Source organism: Scyliorhinus torazame, chromosome 2 (genome assembly GCF_047496885.1).
Source record: "Scyliorhinus torazame isolate Kashiwa2021f chromosome 2, sScyTor2.1, whole genome shotgun sequence".
NCBI classification, from domain to species: domain Eukaryota; kingdom Metazoa; phylum Chordata; class Chondrichthyes; order Carcharhiniformes; family Scyliorhinidae; genus Scyliorhinus; species Scyliorhinus torazame.
In genome coordinates this window covers 398,341,540-398,362,686 of record NC_092708.1, presented here as the reverse complement: position 1 = coordinate 398,362,686, position 21,147 = coordinate 398,341,540, and the positions used below count along the sequence as shown (strand labels likewise).

At 52.9% G+C, this 21,147-nt stretch overlaps 1 protein-coding gene across 2 annotated transcripts in view; it reads left to right on the top strand.

Annotated features, from left to right (window-relative positions):
• Positions 1 to 21,147, top strand: part of LOC140406132 (uncharacterized) — a 430,113-nt gene that overhangs the window by 248,308 nt on the left and 160,658 nt on the right. For both annotated transcript variants that reach the window (XM_072494284.1, XM_072494278.1), the window contains exons 26-31: positions 1,201 to 1,419; positions 5,949 to 6,208; positions 8,019 to 8,175; positions 10,739 to 10,894; positions 15,707 to 15,826; positions 18,437 to 18,619. In XM_072494284.1, the coding sequence (XP_072350385.1) occupies positions 1,201 to 1,419; positions 5,949 to 6,208; positions 8,019 to 8,175; positions 10,739 to 10,894; positions 15,707 to 15,826; positions 18,437 to 18,619 (1,095 nt within the window). The remainder of the gene's footprint in view (positions 1 to 1,200; positions 1,420 to 5,948; positions 6,209 to 8,018; positions 8,176 to 10,738; positions 10,895 to 15,706; positions 15,827 to 18,436; positions 18,620 to 21,147) is intronic.

Below are 21,147 nucleotides of genomic sequence, written 5' to 3'. Positions count from 1 at the left end.
GTGGGTCTCGCCCCCACAACCCAAACATGTGCAGAGTAGGTGGATTGGCCACGCTAAATTGCCCCTTAATTGGAAAAAATAATTGGGTGCTCTAAATTTATTTAAAATTTTTTTTTACAAACTCCAGGGAGTATTTGTCTAGTCGACTCAATCTCCCATTGCAGGGACATCCCTTTCTCCCAGGGACCAGTCCCGGGAATCTTTGTTAACATTCCCTCGAGGGCAGCGATGTCCTTCCTGAGGGAAAAAGACTATATTCTGTCCACCAGCTGTGACCTCATCAATACTCTGCATCATTGTCGTAAGACTTCTTCATTCTTACACTGCAGTCTCTTTGGAATTAAGATGAACTTGATATTTGCCCTCCTATTGCTTGACATACAGGGTATGTTCTCTTCCTGTGATTGAAGTGTATCTGTCATATCCCGCGCGGGGCCTAGGGATGGGAATGACTATCCCGGGGTTCTTGCGGAGTACGAGCTGCCGCTTGGGGATGGGGGGGGGGGGGGGATCTCTACAAACCTCTGTAGAAGAGGCGGCCAGAGAGGAACTCGGTGGGGACCTACCAGGCTGTGTATATATTATGCTGTAAATAAAACCCTTGTTTCTTTATTTTCCTCGGTGTGCCCTCGGACACGAGGATACCCGGCCCCTCCGAGTGCAAACACTTCCCAGTCTCACAGTTTGAAAAGATTTTATTTTTCCCCGGAAGATGTACACCCTCACACCTTGCCACCATGGATTCCATCTGTCCCCTTTCCTGTCCATTCGCCCAGCCTGCCTCTCACCCTCTGAAGCCTCTTTGCATCCTCCTCACTACACACACTCCAACCTAACTCTTGTGTATCCCAGTTTGCTGGTTAAACATTACACTCAGTCCCTTATCGATCCGTGTGGACTGTGACAAGTTCTGAATCCTGGAAACTGTTTGGATTCCAACACCTGAGGAAATAATTTCTCTCTACCTGCACTTTAATCATTTTAAATACCTCAGTCCCATCACCCTCAACCTCAAAGTATAAGGGGGGGCACAAGAATATTGATGTAACCTGTTCTTATAATTTAACCCTGTCAGTTCTAGTATCATCCTGGTGAAGCACTCCCTTAAAGAGGAAAGGTGCTCGCCTGGGAGAGGAGCAAGTTATTCAATGAGTTGAAAAAGGTTGTTTTCTGGTGATCAAGTTGCTGTTTCCCTCAAAGGAGCTGGGAAGAGAAATCCGTTTGCTGGAAATGAAGATTTTGGAGCAGAGAAACGTTGCCGCGGATTTGGAGAGGAGAGGAGAAGCAGGCAGTGAGGGGCCTGTCATTCCGGCTGCGGCCAGGCTCTGGGAGCACTGGCTCTGTCTCCGAGACTCTGGGAAAGAGCAGGAATTACACAGCAGGGGCGTGAGGGAGGAATGGAAAACGATCAGTGAGCAGGTACAAACTCTGCCAACTATTTCAATAACATGATAGAACCAAGTTACTGAGATCAATTAAACCAGGGACAAATTAAAGGGACAGTCCCAAGTGGTGATTAGCAGGGTCAACAAGGCCGCACTCCAGCCCCTGCGGTGCCCAAGGGGCAGGGAAGGTCTCGACGGTGCCCGTGGACACCGCTTGCTTCCTCCCCAGTGGCACCTGGCCACGGATGGAGCCACAGTAAAGGGGACGGCAGTTGGTCGGATGACCGTCTCGATCGCCTGCTGTCCGGACCTGTCAATGGCGCGCTTTGCCAGGCCCAGGAGCAGGTTCACCAGGCGGTTCTCCTCCCGATCTGTCCCTGTCGGCAGCGGGAGCCCGTGGATCAGGAGCGTGGGGCTGAAGTGGAAACAAAACTTCAACAAAATATTCATGAAGAAATGAAACCGGGAGTGCCATCCCCCACCAGCTGCAGAAACGCGTTCCGCCGACGCCACAAGACCTCAAAAGGGCAGGTATCCCGGGAGTCCCTGAACTGGTGTAACCGCCCAGTGTATGGGATGCTGCATGTACCAGCCTCCAGCCCAGGTCCCCGGCGGTAAGGGGGAGGACCCCCTACGCAGAGGGACCTACACCGCCGGACGGCAGCAAGGCAAGCCAAGGTGTGCCTGGACCACGGGAAGGAAGTGAAGGTGGGAAACACCGCTGTGCAGTATGAAAGGTCACAGAGGGGGCATATCCATGAGGCAGCTCGGGCTGTGGGGCTCCAGATCCTGGAGGGGGGGGGTGGAATTCCGTCCGAGCAGGGGATCGCTCAGACAGAAGGCCACCGCACACCTGCGCCTCCTCAAGACCACGAGTGTTGGCGGGTCCGAGCACAACCGTCTTGGACGGCATTGGTCGCGAGCCGGACAGACACCGCCGCGGACCGCGCCAACGCAAGGGTGCCATCCAGCCCACGTCCCCGACGCTGGTCACCCCGGCAGCCATCGCCCATTCCTCTCCCAGCCACCGGAGGCAGTATTGGTGGAGGTGCGGATTCCTGAGCAGAGGCTTCCTGACGACAGCTGCATCTCCAGACAGGGAGCAGCTGGTTTATGACCAGAACTCGGCCCCTGTAGGACAGCACTCGGAGAGGTCCAGTCCAGCGCCTCGGGCAAGCGGTGACGGTGGCCTCCAGCTGCAGCCTCGTCGCTGGTCAGGATTCCCCAGCCGGGAAAAGGTGGACTCCCAAGAAGAGGAGGCTGGCCCTGCTCCAACTGAAAGGCCCGAGCTCCTCTGACAGGAGGTCCACCTGCCTCATACTGACCAGCAGTCCAGGCCACTTGGCCCAGTTAATCTTGGTAGAGGACGCAGCTGACTACACAGCCAGGCCCTCACGCACACTCTGCTGGGCAGCAGGGTGGGTGAACATAAGGAGTACATAATCGGTGTTGGCCGAAAGGACCACGCCAATGCCCGGCCTGTGTAGAGTCAGTCCCGGCAACCACCTCCGCAGGAGGCACAGAAAAGGCTCCACGCAAACGGAATAAAGTTGGTCAGACAAGGGACAGTCCTGACTCACTCCTCCCCCCAAAAAGTGGGGTGCCGTCAGGGACCCGTAACCTTAACGAGACAGAGGGTCAGTACTGAGGGAGTGCTGCACTGTCAGAGGGTCAGTGCTGAGGGAGTGCCGCACTGTCAGAGGGTCAGTACTGAGGGAGTGCCGCACGGTCAGAGGGTCAGTACTGAGGGAGTGCTGCACTGTCAGAGGGTCAGTACTGAGGGAGTGCCGCACTGTCAGAGGGTCAGTGCTGAGGGAGTGCTGCACTGTCAGAGGGTCAGTACTGAGGGAGTGCTGCACTGTCAGAGGGTCAGTACTGAGGGAGTGCCGCACTGTCAGAGGGTCAGTGCTGAGGGAGTGCCGCACTGTCAGAGGGTCAGTACTGAGGGAGTGCCGCACGGTCAGAGGGTCAGTACTGAGGGAGTGCTGCACTGTCAGAGGGTCAGTGCTGAGGGAGTGCCGCACTGTCAGAGGGTCAGTACTGAGGGAGTGCCGCACTGTCAGAGGGTCAGTACTGAGGGAGTGCCGCACTGTCAGAGGGTCAGTACTGAGGGAGTGCCGCACTGTCAGAGGGTCAGTGCTGAGGGAGTGCCGCACTGTCAGAGGGTCAGTACTGAGGGAGTGCCGCACTGTCAGAGGGTCAGTACTGAGGGAGTGCTGCACTGTCCGAGGGTCAGTACTGAGGGAGTGCCGCACTGTCAGAGGGTCAGTACTGAGGGAGTGCCGCACTGTCAGAGGGTCAGTACTGAGAGAGTGCCGCACTGTCAGATGGTCAGTACTGAGGGAGTGCTGAACTGTCAGAGGGTCAGTACTGAGGGAGTGCTGAACTGTCAGAGAGTCAGAACTGAGGGAGTGCTGCACTGTCAGAGGGTCAGTACTGAGGGAGTGCCGCACTGTCAGAGGGTCAGTACTGAGGGAGTGCCGCACTGTCAGAGGGTCAGTACTGAGGGAGTGCTGCACTGTCAGAGGGTCAGTACTGAGGGAGTGCCGCACTGTCAGAGAGTCAGTACTGAGGGAGTGCTGCACTGTCAGAGGGTCAGTACTGAGGGAGTGCCGCACTGTCAGAGGGTCAGTACTGAGGGAGTGCTGCACTGTCAGAGGGTCAGTACTGAGGGAGTGCCGCACTGTCAGAGGGTCAGCACTGAGGGAGTGCTGCACTGTCAGAGGATCAGTACTGAGGGAGTGCTGCACTGTCAGAGGGTCAGTACTGAGGGAGTGCTGCACTGTCAGAGAATCAGTACTGAGGGAGTGCCGCACTGTCAGAGGGTCAGTACTGAGGGAGTGCTGCACTGTCAGAGGGTCAGTACTGAGGGAGTGCTGCACTGTCAGCGGGTCAGTACTGAGGGAGTGCCGCACTGTTATAGTGTCAGTACTCAGGGAGTGCTGCACTGTCAGAGGGTCAGTGCTGAGGGAGCGCTGCACTGTCAGAGGGTCAGTACTGAGGGAGTGCTGCACTGTCAGAGGGTCAGTGCTGAGGGAGTGCTGCACTGTCAGAGGGTCAGCACTGAGGGAGTGCTGCACTGTCAGAGGATCAGTACTGAGGGAGCGCCGCACTGTCAGAGGGTCAGTACTGAGGGAGTGCTGCACTGTCAGAGGTCAGTACTGAGGGAGTGCTGCACTGTCAGAGGGTCAGCACTGAGGGAGTGCTGCACTGTCAGAGGGTCAGTACTGAGGGAGTGCTGCACTGTCAGAGAATCAGTACTGAGGGAGTGCCGCACTGTCAGAGGGTCAGTACTGAGGGAGTGCTGCACTGTCAGAGGGTCAGTACTGAGGGAGTGCTGCACTGTCAGCGGGTCAGTACTGAGGGAGTGCCGCACTGTTATAGTGTCAGTACTCAGGGAGTGCTGCACTGTCAGAGGGTCAGTGCTGAGGGAGCGCTGCACTGTCAGAGGGTCAGTACTGAGGGAGTGCTGCACTGTCAGAGGGTCAGTGCTGAGGGAGCGCTGCACTGTCAGAGGGTCAGTACTGAGGGAGTGCTGAACTGTCAGAGGGTCAGTACTGAGGGAGTGCTGCACTGTCAGAGGGTCAGTACTGAGGGAGTGCTGCACTGTCAGAGGGTCAGTACTGAGGGAGTGCTGCACTGTCAGTGGGTCAGTACTGAGGGTGTGCCGCACTGTCAGAGGGTCAGTACTGAGGGAGTGCCGCACTGTCAGAGGGTCAGTACTGAGGGAGTGCTGCACTGTCAGTGGGTCAGTACTGAGGGTGTGCCGCACTGTCAGAGGGTCAGTACTGAGGGAGTGCCGCACTGTCAGAGCGTCAGTACTGAGGGAGTGCTGCACTGTCAGAGGGTCAGTACTGAGGGAGTGCTGCACTGTCAGTGGGTCAGTACTGAGGGTGTGCCGCACTGTCAGAGGGTCAGTACTGAGGGAGTGCTGAACTGTCAGAGGGTCAGTACTGAGGGAGTGCTGCACTGTCAGAGGGTCAGTACTGAGGGAGTGCTGCACTGTCAGAGGGTCAGTATTGAGGGAGTGCTGCACTGTCAGAGGGTCAGTACTGAGGGAGTGCTGCACTGTCAGAGGGTCAGTACTGAGGGAGTGCCGCACTGTCAGAGGGTCAGTACTGAGGGAGTGCCGCACTGTCAGAGGGTCAGTACTGAGGGAGTGCCGCACTGTCAGAGGGTCAGTACTGAGGGAATGCTGCACTGTCAGAGGGTCAGTACTGAGGGAGTGCTGCACTGTTGGTGGTGTGTCTTTCAGGTGAAACGATTTAAACATTGAAAGAAAGCGTTGCTTGGTTCACAGCCCCGAGAGGAATGGGATTGGTGAGAGTTTTACCCTCTGTCCCGGGGACAATATTTATTCTTCAACCAATGTCACTAAAACAGACGATCCAATATCACATTGCTGATTGTGGAATCTTGCTGTGCGGACATTGACTGCTATGGTTCTTGCATTACAACAGTGACTACACGTCCTAAATTGGTTCATTGCCTGTGAGGTTCTTTGGAATGTCCTGATGTGGAAGTTGCTATATAAATGAAGTTCATTTCACTTTTGATCCTCAGATTGACCGAGCTAGCATCATCCTGGACCATCTTCAGGATGATTTTCCCGAGAGCCCGAGGGAAGAAGCCACCAAGGCCGAACTCCTGGAGCTGGAGCAGTGCAGCAGCCGTTACCACGGTGACCTGAAGCACCAACAATCGGTTCTGACCACTCTGCTCCGTCGGGTGACCAGCGTCCTCGGTGTTGAGGAGGCCTTGGAGCCGACTCCAGCCATGCCAATCCTTCAAGAACTCCAAGCGATGGAGGACCGATGCCGGAGGTGAGTGAGGAGAGGACCAGGCTTCATTCCCGGCCTGTGGTGAGCGGGTTACTGTTACCTGGTGTGTGATACTGAAATCTCCCAGACTTCATCCCTGACGGTGATTTCTGACTAAATGGAACTCTGTTACATCAGAACATAAGAACTAGGAGCAGGAGTCGGCCCTCTGGCCCCTCGAGCCTGCTCCACCATTCAATGAGATCATGGCTGATCTTTTGTGGACTTAGCTCCACTTTCCGGCCCGAACACCATAACCCTTAATCCCTTTATTCTTCAAAAAACTATCTATCTTTATCTTAAAAACATTTCATGAAGGAGCCTCTACTGCTTCACTGGGCAAGGAATTCCATAGATTCACAACCCTTTGGGTGAAGAGGTTCCTCCTAAACTCAGTCCTAAATCTACTTCCCCTTATTTTGAGGCTATGCCCCCTAGTTCTGCTTTCACCCGCCAGTGGAAACAACCTGCCCGCATCTATCCTATCTATTCCCTTCATAATTTCATATGTTTCTATAAGATCCCCCCCTCATCCTTATAAATTCCAACGAGTACAGTCCCAGTCTACTCAACCTCTCCTCGTAATCCAACCCCTTCAGCTCTGGGAATAACCTAGTGAATCTCCTCTGCACACCCTCCAGCGCCAGTACGTCCTTTCTCAAGTAAGGAGACCAAAACTGAACACAATACTCCAGGTGTGGCCTCACTAACACCTTATACAATTGCAGCAGAACCTCCCTAGTCTTAAACTCCATCCCTCTAGCAATGAAGGACAAAATTCCATTTGCCTTCTTAATCACCTGTTGCACATGTAAACCAACTTTTTACGACTCCTGCACGAGCACACTCCGGTCTCTCTGCACAGCAGCATGTTTTAATATTTTATCATTTAAATAATAATCCCTTTTGCTGTTATTCCTACCAAAATGGATAACCTCACATTTGTCAACATTGTATTCCATCTGCCAGACCCTAGCCCATTCACTTAAACTATCCAAATCCCTCTGCAGACTTCCAGTATCCTCTGCACGTTTTGCTTTACCACTTATCTTAGTGTCGTCTGCAAACTTGGACACATTGCCCTTGGTCCCCAACTCCAAATCATCTATGTAAATTGTGAACAGTTGTGGGCCCAACACTGATCCCTGAGGGGCACCACAATCTGTAGTGGTTCAAGAAGGCTGCCCCAAATCATCTTCTGAGGGGCAATTAGGGCTGGGCAATAAATGTATCCCCTGAAATAATTTTTTGCAAGTCTTTTATTCCTTCGGTTGTGCCTATGGATGGGGTAGAAGTGGCGGAGCGGCGATTGTCCTAATTCTCATAAGCTTAGCTAATTACAGATCCTGTGCCAACACGGACCCCTTTGTAAGGCCACCCTCCCCATCCCCCCAACGCCCTAAATCTGACCCTCATGGTGTGAAGTGTTCTTGTCTCCTGTGTCCTCCCAATCCCCATGATGCAGTGATGGTAATTGTCTCCTATTATCCGACTCTCCTGCTGTGCAGACTGGATACAGTTGATGGGTTTTGTTTATTCCCTGATTAATTGGGAAGGGATTAAGGTCCTTATTATGTTTTGTTGGCAGTGAGCGGGGGGGGGACGAGCTCACTCATTACTGTCAGGCAGAGAGCTTCCGTTACACAAGGACCATCTCTGCTGCCTCACCCCAATAACCGGGTTCCCCACACCCCCTGGGTCACCCTCCCGGCTAACATGGACTGATCTGAATTCAGAAAACAGTGGCGTGCATCACCGCGCACCCTCAACTCTCCGAGTCCCGACCATTCAATCAGCTGGTTTGTTCTCATAGCCTGGCACAGAAAATCGCAAAGAATCGGTCGGAGAACGGGAAGGGGATACGAGAGTGGGAGAAAACCTTCAAAGAGAACAACAGTATTGGGGATTGGCTGCAACAAGCATCATCTCAGCAACAGGACAACGATGGAACGCCGGGTACTGGACTGCAGGTAAATACAGGAACAGGAGGCGTGTTACTGGAGGCTGGTTTATATACAGAATAACCGATACCGGGAGTGAGTTACAGACTGGAATCTAATCGAGGGGTTCAGGGTGGTTTATATATAGAATAACCGATACCCGGGAGTGAGTTACAGACTGGAATCTAATCGAGGGGTTCAGGGTGGTTTATATATAGAGTAACCGATACCCGGGAGTGAGTTAGACTGGAATCTAATCGAGGGGTTCAGGGTGGTTTATATATAGAATAACAGATACCCGGGAGTGAGTTACTGACTGGAATCTAATCGAGGGGTTCGGGGTGGTTTGTATATAGAATAACAGATACCCGGGAGTGAGTTACAGACTGGAATCTAATCGAGGGGTTCAGGGTGGTTTATATATAGAATAACAGATACCCGGGAGTGAGTTACAGACTGGAATCTAATCGAGGGGTTCGTGGTGGTTTATATCTAGAATAACAGATACCCGGGAGTGAGTTACAGACTGGAATCTAATCGAGGGGCTCGGGGTGGTTTATATTTTTGAATAACAGATATCCGGGAGTGAGTTACAGACTGGAATCTAATCGAGGGGTTCAGGGTGGTTTATATATAGAATGACAGATACCCGGGAGTGAGTTACAGACTGGAATCTAATCGAGGGGTTTTGTGGGGTTTCTGTATCGAGTTACTGGTGAGCGGTCGATGGCTGATTTGTCTGCTCCCCACCTGATCTGTTTGTGTGAGGTGCTGGAGCCTGTCCTGACTCCTTCAATCGGCCCCAGGGCAACTGTCTTTCAGAGAAAGAAGGTTATGAGATTGAGAATTCATTCGCTTTTATTCAGCCGAGTTCCTGTTTCCACATTGGAGACAGAAGGTGAATGTGTTGCTGTGGGGCGGGAGTGGAGGTGAAGTGGGCTGTGGACGGGGCCCTGCCCCATTGTGGGTTGGTGTGTTGAGTTGGTCGAGTAGGTAGGCGATGTCGCTGTGCATATCAATCAAGCTTCTTTCGTTTTGTTTGTGCTGCTGTCTTTCTCTTCGAAGTAACACCAGCAGGAGCTGTAGTTTCAGTGTAATACAGAGAATGATTCTGACGGAGTAAACATGGAGGTCGGTATTCAGACGGTCACAGCTTTCACATAATTTGCAAATAACCCAGAGGGTCAGGTCAGATTTTGTTCCCAACCCAGTGAGGTGTTATTTGGAATACGCTGCCTGAAAAGGCCATTGGAGGGAAATCAATCAAGTCATCGAGTCAGTTACAGCACAGAATGAGGCCATTCCACCCATTGAATCCATGCCAGCTCTAGAGCAATCCAGCCATTTGCATAGGCTTCCCCCTTCTCCGTGACCCTGAGGATACATTTCCTTCAGTCGCCCACCCAATTCTCTTTTGAAATCATTGATGGTCTCCCAGCACTCTGCCAGGCAGAGATCCAGCCCATTACCGCTCGCTGTGCAAAGAAAAACGTTTCTCCCTCTGCAACCTTTGCGCAAGATCTTTCATCGGTGTTCCCTGGTCCCTTTACCTTCCCTGATTTCTGGTCTGCCCCCCTTCTACACCTCTCTCAAATCTCCCCTCCATCTCCTTCGCTCGGAGAACAATCCCAGTTTCTCCAACCCTAACCTTGTGTCTAAATCCTTCATCCATGGAACTATTCCGGTAAATCTGTCCTCCTCACCCTCTCGAGGAGCCTCACACACATCCTTCCTAAGCTGTAGTGACCAGAACTGGACACAATCATAGAATTTGAAGTGCAGAAGGAGGCCATTTGGACCATGGAGTCGGCACCTTCCCTCGGAAAGCGCACCCTACTTAAGCCCACACCTCCACCCTCTCCCTGTAACCCCGCCTAATCTTTTTTGGACACTAAGGGCAATTTAGCATGGCCAATCCACCTAACCTGCACATCTTTGGGCTGTGGGAGGAAACCGGAGCACCCGGAGGAAACCCACACACACACGGGGAGAACGTGCAGACTCCGCACAGACAGTGAACCAGCGGGGAATCGAACCTGGGACCCAGGAGCTGTGAAGCCACAGTGCTAACCACTGTGCTCCCGTGCCACCCGTAGGCCCAGCTGGGGCCTAACTAGAGTTTTAGAAAGATTCAGAATAACCTCCCTATTTCTTTTCCAATGGCTCTATTTATGATGGCCAAGGTCCCATTCGCCTTTCTGACCACCCTCTCAGCCTGTCCAGAGGCCTCAAAGAGTTATTGCACATGGTCACTCGTGTCCCTCTGTCCATACTTTCAAAATGTGCCGATGAGTCTATATTGCCCCCTTATCCCATGTGTCAAAGTGGCTCACCTCACACATCAGCAGTAACTTTGAAAAGAAAATGAGGTAACTATTCGAAGAGTAAAGTTTGCAGAGCTATGGGGATCAGTCGAGAAAAGCGACAAATTGGATTGCGCTTCCAAAGAGGCAGTTGAGCTGAACAACTCCCTCCGTGCTGTACGGCTCTGGGTCTCCTCTAGATATCAGGTTTGTGTGAACTCCTCTGTGATTGTTGTGGGCCGCAGTCCTGAGTCCCCAGCACAAATTCACTTTTAATGTGTTGCCTTTAGCAACTCCAAGATGCAATGAATGCCCAACAAGAGGCGATGGGGGAGAGCAGCGGGCAGCTACAGGACGGGTCCTCGGAGCCACACACCAGGGATCCTGCCGAGACCAGCAATCAGATCGAGGAGAGCAGGGGAGCTCTGGGAGATATGGAAGCGAAGGTGAGCCTTTACTGAAATAACTTCTATTTATCCAGCACCTTCCAACACTTCAGGACACCCCAAAGCTTTTTGCAGTCAATGGAATACTTTCCGAAATGTGGTCATTGTTTTCATGTAGGGACATGTCGCATCCAACTTATGCACAGCAAGATCCCAAATAGAGCACTTAAGTAAATGGTTGGATAATCTGTTTTACTGATTAGAATAAAGAAATGTACAGCACAGGAACAGGCCCTTCGGCCCTCCAAGCCCGCGCCGACCATGCTGCCCGACTAAACTACAATCTTCTACACTTCCTGGGTCCGTATCCCTCTATTCCCATCCTATTCATGTATTTGTCAAGATGCCCCTTAAATGTCACTATCGTCCCTGCTTCCACCACTTCCTCCGGCAGCGAGTTCCAGGCACCCACTACCCTCTGCGTAAAAAACTTGCCTCGTACATCTACTCTAAACCTTGCCCCTCTCACCTTAAACCTATGCCCCCTAGTAATTGACCCCTCTACCCTGGGGAAAAGCCTCTGACTATCCACTCTGTCTATGCCCCTCATAATTTTGTAGACCTCTATCAGGTCGCCCCTCAACCTCCGTCATTCCAGTGAGAACAAACCGAGTTTATTCAACCGCTCCTCATAGCTAATGCCCTCCATACCAGGCAACATTCTGGTAAATCTCTTCTGCACCCTCTCTAAAGCCTCCACATCCTTCTGGTAGTGTGGCGACCAGAATTGAACACTATACTCCAAGTGTGGCCTAACTAAGGTTCTATACAGCTGCAACATGACTTGCCAATTCTTATACTCAATGCCCCGGCCAATGAAGGCAAGCATGCCGTATGCCTTCTTGACTACCTTCTCCACCTGTGTTGCCCCTTTCAATGACCTGTGGACCTGTACTCCTAGATCTCTTTGACTTTCAATACTCTTGAGGGTTCTACCATTCACTGTATATTCCCTACCTGCATTAGACCTTCCAAAATGCATTACCTCACATTTGTCCGGATTAAACTCCATCTGCCATCCCTCCGCCCAAGTCTCCAAACAATCTAAATCCTGCTGTATCCTCTGACAGTCCTCATCGCTATCCGCAATTCCACCAACCTTTGTGTCGTCTGCAAACTTACTAATCAGACCAGTTACATTTTCCTCCAAATCATTTATATATACTACAAAGAGCAAAGGTCCCAGCACTGATCCCTGTGGAACACCACTGGTCACAGCCCTCCAATTAGAAAAGCATCCTTCCATTGCTACTCTCTGCCTTCTATGACCTAGCCAGTTCTGTATCCACCTTGCCAGCTCACCCCTGATCCCGTGTGACTTCACCTTTTGTACTAGTCTACCATGAGGGACCTTGTCAAAGGCCTTACTGAAGTCCATATAGACAACATCTACTGCCCTACCTGCATCAATCACCTTTGTGACCTCCTCGAAAAACTCTATCAAGTTAGTGAGACACGACCTCCCCTTCACAAAACCATGCTGCCTCTCACTAATACGTCAATTTGCTTCCAAATGGGAGTAGATCCTGTCTCGAAGAATTCTCTCCAGTAATTTCCCTACCACTGAAGTAAGGCTCACCGGCCTGTAGTTCCCAGGATTATCCTTGCTACCCTTCTTAAACAGAGGAACAACATTGGCTATTCTCCAGTCCTCCGGGACATCCCCTGAAGACAGTGAGGATCCAAAGATTTCTGTCAAGGCCTTAGCAATTTCCTCTCCAGCCTCCTTCAGTATTCTGGGGTAGATCCCATCAGGCCCTGGGGACTTATCTACCTTAATATTTTTTAAGACACCCAACTCCTCGTCTTTTTGGATCTCAATGTGACCCAGGCTATCTACACCCCCTTCTCCAGACTCAACATCTACCAATTTCTTCTCTTTGGTGAATACTGATGCAAAGTATTCATTTAGTACCTCGCCCATTTCCTCTGGCTCCACACATAGATTCCCTTGCCTATCCTTCAGTGGGCCAACCCTTTCCCTGGCTACTCTCTTGCTTTTTATGTACGTGTAAAAAGCCTTGGGATTTTCATTAACCCTATTTGCCAATGACTTTTTGTGACCCCTTCTAGCCCTCCTGACTCCTTGCTTAAGTTCCTTCCTACTTTCCTTATATTCCACGCAGGCTTTGTCTGTTCCCAGCCTTTTAGCCCTGACAAATGCCTCCTTTTTCTTTTTGACGAGGCCTACAATATCTCTCGTTATCCAAGGTTCCCGAAAATTGCCGTATTTATCCTTCTTCCTCACAGGAACATGCCGGTCCTGAATTCCTTTCAACTGACACTTGAAAGCCTCCCACATGTCAGATGTTGATTTGCCCTCAAACATCCGCCCCCAATCTATGTTCTTCAGTTCCCGCCTAATATTGTTATAATTAGCCTTCCCCCAATTTAGCACATTCATCCTAGGACCACTCTTATCCTTGTCCACCAGCACTTTAAAACTTACTGAATTGTGGTCACTGTTACCGAAATGCTCCCCTACTGAAACATCTACCACCTGGCCGGGCTCATTCCCCAATACCAGGTCCAGTACCGCCCCTTCCCTAGTTGGACTGTCTACATATTGTTTTAAGAAGCCCTCCTGGATGCTCCTTACAAACTCCGCCCCGTCTAAGCCCCTGGCACTAAGTGAGTCCCAGTCAATATTGGGGAAGTTGAAGTCTCCCATCACCACAACCCTGTTGTTTTTACTCTTTTCCAAAATCTGTCTACCTATCTGCTCCTCTATCTCCCGCTGGCTGTTGGGAGGCCTGTAGTAAACCCCCAACATTGTGACTGCACCCTTCTTATTCCTGATCTCTACCCATATAGCCTCACTGCCCTCTGAGGTGTCCTCCCGCAGTACAGCTGTGATATTCTCCTGAACCAGTAGCGCAACTCCGCCTCCCCTTTTACATCCCCCTCTATCCCGCCTGAAACATCTAAATCCTGGAACGTTTAGCTACCAATCCTGCCCTTCCCTCAACCAGGTCTCTGTAATGGCAACAACATCATAGTTCCATGTTGTTGGAACCCCTAGTTTGAGATTTGAACCCATCACCTCCTGACCCAGAAGCAAGGGCGGGGGGTATCATTGGCTAAGTCAGCATTTATTAGAAAATAGAACATTCAGTGCAGAAGGAGGCCATTCAGCCCATCGAGTCTGCACCGACCCACTTAAGCCCTCCCTTCCACCCTATCCCCTCCTAACCTTTTTTTGGACACTAAGGGCAATTTATCATGGCCAATCCACCTAACCTGCACGTCTTTGGACTGTGGGAGGAAACCGGAGCACCCGGAGGAAACCCACGCGCACACAGGGAGAACGTGCAGACTCCGCACAGACAGTGACCCAGCGGGGAATTGAACCTGGGACCCTGGCAGTGCGAAGTCACAGTGCTAACCACTGTGCTACCGTTCTTCTCTTGTGATGCTGTGCTGCCTTCTCGAACCGCTGCAGTCCAGGTTGTTAGGAAAATAAAGGTGGTTTTAAGGGATTTATATTTGTATTGGTAAAGATTAGGAATAAGGTACAGTTTTAAATGGGTTTAATTTAATGCTTCTGTGACTGGAAGGGGAAATGTTACAGTTAGGTTGATGCAGGACAAAGGTGTTTGTGCGTGTGGGGGTTGGTTTAGAGAGGGTTATGATGTGAAGAATAAATAGTAGAAGTAAGCCATTGCTTAGCAACAGGAGGTCACTCTCCAGAGGGACGGGTCTTTGTTCTTAGTTTTAACAGGAAGCCAGGGCAGTTGGAGACAGGACCCAGGGGAGTGAACATCGCATAATCGTTCACAATATTTACATTGTGTATTTATCGTATTCCTATATTTTTCCTGAACGGAACGATCTGCCTCGATCGGAGACGTAACGATACTTTTCACTGTATCTCGGGACACGTGACAATACATCTAAATCTAAAATCTATTCCTGCCAGAAGAAAGACTGGATGGGACAGGAGTTGCAAAGAGGTAGTGCGGGATTCTCTGCGCGCGCCGGGTCGGAGAATCGTATCACGCTGCCCCGACGCCGGCACGCGATTATCCGCGGCGTGGTTGGCGTGGCGCCGGTTGCGGGCCGCCCACCCATTCTCCGGCCCAGATGGGCCAAGCGCCGAGTCCCGCCTGCATCGTTCTAACCTGCTCTGGGCTGGCGGGACCTCGGCCGGTAAGGGTCGGGTGGCGGCCTTTGGGGGGGGAAGGGGGGGTCCGACCCTGCGGGGGGGGGGGGGGCTCCGATATGGACTGGCCCGCGATCGGGGCCCACAGATCGGTGGGCCGGCCTCTGTGGCTGGGGGCCTCCTTTCCTACGCACCGGCCCCTGTAGCCCTGCGTCGGGGCCGGCGTGTTGAAGGAGCCCACTGCGCATGCGTGCATTGGCGCCAGTGCCACTGTGCATGCGCGGATCCCGCGGCACACAGTTTGCCCCGGGATCTGCAGCTGGAGCGGCGCGAACCGCTCCAGCGCCGTGCTGGCCCCCTGGAGGGGGAGCGGCCCGTTCACGCCGTCATAAAGCGCGACAGCGTTTACAACGGCGTGGACACTCTGCCGTGGGATTGGAGACTCCCGCCCGCAGGCTTCTTATAGTATAAATTACAGTCCAGGTAACCAGCGAATTGAGACAGAAAAAATGTTTAAGACGACTGGTGTTAAGTGAACGGAGACAAGATATTGTTCAGAAGAATTCAAGGAAGAGTAAACAAAGTGTTCTGAGTTAAAGAGACAATTGCAGTAACTAGATTTAAAGTGGGACAGCAGACTTCAGAGATAGATTAAATGTTAAATGTTAAACAGAAGCAAATCGCAACCGTTTCTGCTTTTTGCTCATCAGAACAGCCAGAGCCGGGAGCTGAGTGTCAGGATTGGAACCATTCAGAACGGACTTCAGAGTGTGGAAAAGATGCTGCAGGAACGCAGTGAGAGTCACAGTGAAGCAAAGGCACTGCAAAAGGTATGTACAGCATTCAACCAAGACACAAACCTCCCACATCGGAGCACGGGTCCCATCTCCTGAAGGTGCTGACTCTCACTGGGGTACGGGTCCTCTCCTCTCCTGAAGGTGCTGACTCTCACTGGGGTAGAGGGTCCTTCTCTTCTCCTGAAGGTGCTGACTCTCACTGGGGTACGGGGTCCTTCTCTTCTCCTGAAGGTGCTGACTCTCACTGGGGTACGGGGTCCTTCTCTTCTCCTGAAGGTGCTGACTCTCACTAGGGTACAGACTCCCCCTCCGCTCTTGAAGGTGATGACTCTCACTGGGGTACGGGTCCCCTCCTCTCCTCAAGGTGCTGACTCTCACTGGAGTACAGACTCCCCCTCCTCTCCTGAAGGTGCTGACTCTCACTGGGGTACAGGGTCCCCTCCTCTCCTGAAGGTGCTGACTCTCACTGGGGTACGGGGTCCCCTCCTCTCCTGAAGGTGCTGACTCTTACTGGGATACAGGGTCCCCCTCCTCTCCTGAAGGTGCTGACTCTCACTGGGGTACAGGGTCCCCTCCTCTCCTGAAGGTGCTGACTCTCACCGGGGTACAGGGTCCCCCTCCTCTCCTGAAGGTGCTGACTGTCACTGGGATACAGGGTCCCCCTCCTCTCCTGAAGGTGCTGACTCTCACTGGGGTACAGGGTCCCCCTCCTCTCCTGAAGGTGCTGACTGTCACTGGGGTACAGGGTCCCCCTCCTCTCCTGAAGGTGCTGACTCTCACTGGGATACAGGGTCCCCCTCCTCTCCTGAAGGTGCTGACTCTCACTGGGGTACGGGTTCCCTCTGAACATGCCACCAATCCAGCCGCACTTCACAAGCTCTGCCACTGGAGGGCAGCAGTGTTCTATCTTTAGGTATCAGGACAATGTGTTCTGTGTCTATTTAAAAGTCGACGTTTTTCCAGGAATTGCTGATTATTTTCTGCAAGAACCCTGATTCTCTGGGTGTGTTGGTGCCTCCAGCTAATCCTGCAACTTTGAGAAGTGAGAGCAGCCCCTTTAAGGGGTGATCGTTCGTGGGGTCGATCGCGCACGAATCCCGGGAATACAGCCAGGAAGCCCGGGAAGACAGCGCAGGAACCCCGGGAAGACAGCGCAGGAACCCCGGGAAGACAGCGCAGGGATCCCGGGAATACAGCGCAGGAACCCCGGGAAGACAGCACAGGAACCCCGGGAAGACAGCGCAGGGACCCCGGGAAGACAGCGCAGGAACCCCGGGAAGACAGCGCAGGAACCCCGGGAATACAGCCAGGAACCCCGGGAAGACAGCGCAGGGACCCCGGGAAGACAGCGCAGGGACCCCGGGAATACAGCCAGGAACCCCGGGAAGACAGCGCAGGGACCCCGGGAAGACAGCGCAGGAACCCCGGGAAGACAGCGCAGGAACCCCGGGAATACAGCCAGGAACCCCGGGAAGACAGCGCAGGGACCCCGGAAAGACAGCGCAGGGACCCCGGGAAGACAGCGCAGGAACCCCGGGAAGACAGCGCAGGAACCCCGGGAATACAGCCAGGAACCCCGGGAAGACAGCGCAGGGACCCCGGGAATACAGCCAGGAACCCCGGGAATACAGCCAGGAACCCCGGGAATACAGCCAGGAACCCCGGGAAGACAGCGCAGGAACCCCGGGAAGACAGCGCAGGGACCCCGGGAATACAGCCAGGAACCCCGGGAAGACAGCGCAGGGACCCCGGGAAGACAGCGCAGGGACCCCGGGAAGACAGCGCAGGGACCCCGGGAAGACAGCGCAGGAACCCCGGGAATACAGCCAGGAACCCCGGGAATACAGCCAGGAACCCCGGGAATACAGCGCAGGAACCCCGGGAAGACAGCGCTGGAACCCCGGGAATACAGCCAGGAACCCCGGGAATACAGCGCAGGAACCCCGGGAAGACAGCGCTGGAACCCCGGGAATACAGCCAGGAACCCCGGGAAGACAGCGCAGGAACCCCGGGAATACAGCGCAGGAACCCCGGGAATACAGCGCTGGAACCCCGGGAAGACAGCGCAGGAACCCCGGGAAGACAGCGCAGGGAACCCGGGAAGACAGCGCAGGAACCCCGGGAAGACAGCGCAGGAACCCCGGGAAGACAGCGCAGGAACCCCGGGAAGACAGCGCTGGAACCCCGGGAATACAGCGCTGGAACCCCGGGAAGACAGCGCAGGAACCCCGGGAAGACAGCGCAGGAACCCCGGGAAGACAGCGCTGGAACCCCGGGAAGACAGCGCAGGGAACCCGGGAAGACAGCGCAGGAACTCCGGGAAGACAGCGCAGGAACCCCGGGAAGACAGCGCAGGGAACCCGGGAAGACAGCCCGGGGAGCAGGAGCCCGGTCACTGTGGGCAAGTCAGGAAGTAGAGACCTGGATTGTGATTGCTGTTCCTGTACCGAGTTTAACCTTGTTTGTTCCAGTGAATGACTTTGTTGTTTAAGAAGCCTCCTCGCTGATACCTCGCGCTATCACAGTCCCTGCTGGGGCTGACATAGTATCTCACTGTAAGGGTTTGCAGGTGAAACCAAATCTTCCTGATGTTTCCCCAGTGCTCCTTGTGTTCCGGGGTAACCCCTGTTCCTGTTTCCACAGAGGATCTGGAGGGCGATAGATGACTGGCACTCGGTGCTTTCACAGCTCGATGCAGGAGTCCTAGAGCTGGCAGAGCAGGAACCCGACCAGGCCCAGGAGCTGATGGATAAGCTGCTCAAACCATTCCAACAACACCAGCAGCTGTCCCGTAACGCAGAACAGAGAACAGGATTACTGAACAAGGTTACGGCCCCTAAGCACCATCTCTCACACTGCACCATTCTCTCGCTCTCAGTATTGTCTCTTTAACACATACCCTTCCTGTCCTGGGGATGTTTGATGGGGACAGTGTAGAGGGAGCTTTACTCTGTATCTAACCCCGTGCTGTACCTGTCCTGGGAGTGTTTGACGTGGACAGTGTAGAGGGAGCTTTACTCTGTATCTAACCCCGTGCTGTACCTGTCCTGGGAGTGTTTGACGTGGACAGTGTAGAGGGAGCTTTACTCTGTATCTAACCCCGTGCTGTACCTGTCCTGGGAGTGTTTGATGGAGACAGTGTAGAGGGAGCTTTACTCTGTATCTAACCCCGTGCTGTACCTGTCCTGGGAGTGTTTGATGGGGACAGTGTAGAGGGAGCTTTACTCTGTATCTAACCCCGTGCTGTACCTGTCCTGGGAGTGTTTGACGTGGACAGTGTAGAGGGAGCTTTACTCTGTATCTAACCCCGTGCTGTACCTGTCCTGGGAGTGTTTGATGGAGACAGTGTAGAGGGAGCTTTACTCTGTATCTAACCCCGTGCTGTACCTGTCCTGGGAGTGTTTGATGGGGACAGTGTAGAGGGAGCTTTACTCTGTATCTAACCCCGTGCTGTACCTGTCCTGGGAGTGTTTGATGGGGACAGTGTAGAGGGAGCTTTACTCTGTATCTAACCCCGTGCTGTACCTGTCCTGGGAGTGTTTGATGGGGACAGTGTAGAGGGAGCTTTACTCTGTATCTAACCCCGTGCTGTACCTGTCCTGGGAGTGTTTGACGTGGACAGTGTAGAGGGAGCTTTACTCTGTATCTAACCCCGTGCTGTACCTGTCCTGGGAGTGTTTGATGGAGACAGTGTAGAGGGAGCTTTACTCTGTATCTAACCCCGTGCTGTACCTGTCCTGGGAGTGTTTGATGGAGACAGTGTAGAGGGAGCTTTACTCTGTATCTAACCCCGTGCTGTACCTGTCCTGGGAGTGTTTGATGGAGACAGTGTAGAGGGAGCTTTACTCTGTATCTAACCCCGTGCTGTACCTGTCCTGGGAGTGTTTGGTGGGGACAGTGTAGAGGGAGCTTTACTCTGTATCTAACCCCGTGCTGTACCTGTCCTGGGAGTGTTTGATGGGGACAGTGTAGAGGGAGCTTTACTCTGTATCTAACCCCGTGCTGTACCTGTCCTGGGAGTGTTTGACGTGGACAGTGTAGAGGGAGCTTTACTCTGCACCTAACCCCGTGCTGTACCTGTCCTGGGAGTGTTTGATGGGGACAGTGTAGAGGGAGCTTTACTCTGTATCTAACCCCGTGCTGTACCTGTCCTGGGAGTGTTTGATGGGGACAGTGTCGAGGGAGCTTTACTCTGTATCTAACCCCGTGCTGTACCTGACCTGGGAGTGTTTGATGGGGACAGTGTAGAGGGAGCTTTACTCTGTATCCAACCCCGTGCTGTACCTGTCCTAGGAGTGTTTGATGGGGACAGTGTCGAGGGAGCTTTACTCTGTCTCTAACCCCGTGCTGTACCTGTCCTGGGAGTGTTTGATGGGGAGTGTAGAGGGAGCTTTACTCTGTATCTAACCTCGTGCTGTACCAGCCCTGGGAGTGATTAATGGGACAGTATAGAGGGAGTTTTACTCTGTATCTAACCCCGTGTTGTACCTGTCTGGGGAGTGTTTGATGGGGACAGTGTAGAGGGAGCTTAACTCTGTATCTAACCCCGTGTTGTACCTGTCCGGGGAGTGTTTGATGGGGACAGTGTAGAGGGAGCTTTTCTCTGTATCTAACCCCGTGCTGTCCCTGTCCTGGGAGTGTTTGATGGGGACAGTGTAGAGGGAGCTTAACTCTGTATCGAACCCCGTGTTGTACCTGTCCGGGGAGTGTTTGATGGGGACAGTGTAGAGGGAGCTTTTCTCTGTATCTAACCCCGTGCTGTACCTGTCCTGGGAGTGATTAATGGGACAGTATAGAGGGAGTTTTACTCTGTATCTAACCCCGTGTTGTACCTGTCTGGGGAGTGTTTGATGGGGACAGTGTAGAGGGAGCTTTACTCTGTATCTAACTCCGTGCTGTACCTGTCCTGGGAGTGTTTGATGGGGACAGTGTAGAGGGAGCTTTACTCTGTATCTAACCCCGTGCTGTACCTGTCCTGGGAGTGTTTGATGGGGACAGTGTAGAGGGAGCTTTACTCTGTATCTAACCCCGTGCTGTACCTGTCCTGGGAGTGTTTGATGGAAACAGTGTAGAGGAAGTTTTACTCTGTATCTAACCCCGTGCTGTACCTGTCCTGGGAGTGTTTGATGGGGACAGTGTAGAGGGAGCTTTACTCTGTATCTAACCCCGTGCTGTACCTGTCCTGGGAGTGTTTGATGGGGACAGTGTTGAGGGAGCTTTACTCTGTATCTAACCCCGTGCTGTACCTGTCCTGGGAGTGTTTGATGGGGACAGTGTAGAGGGAGCATTACTCTGTATCTAACCCCGTGCTGTACCTGTCCTGGGAGTGTTTGATGGGGACAGTGTAGAGGGAG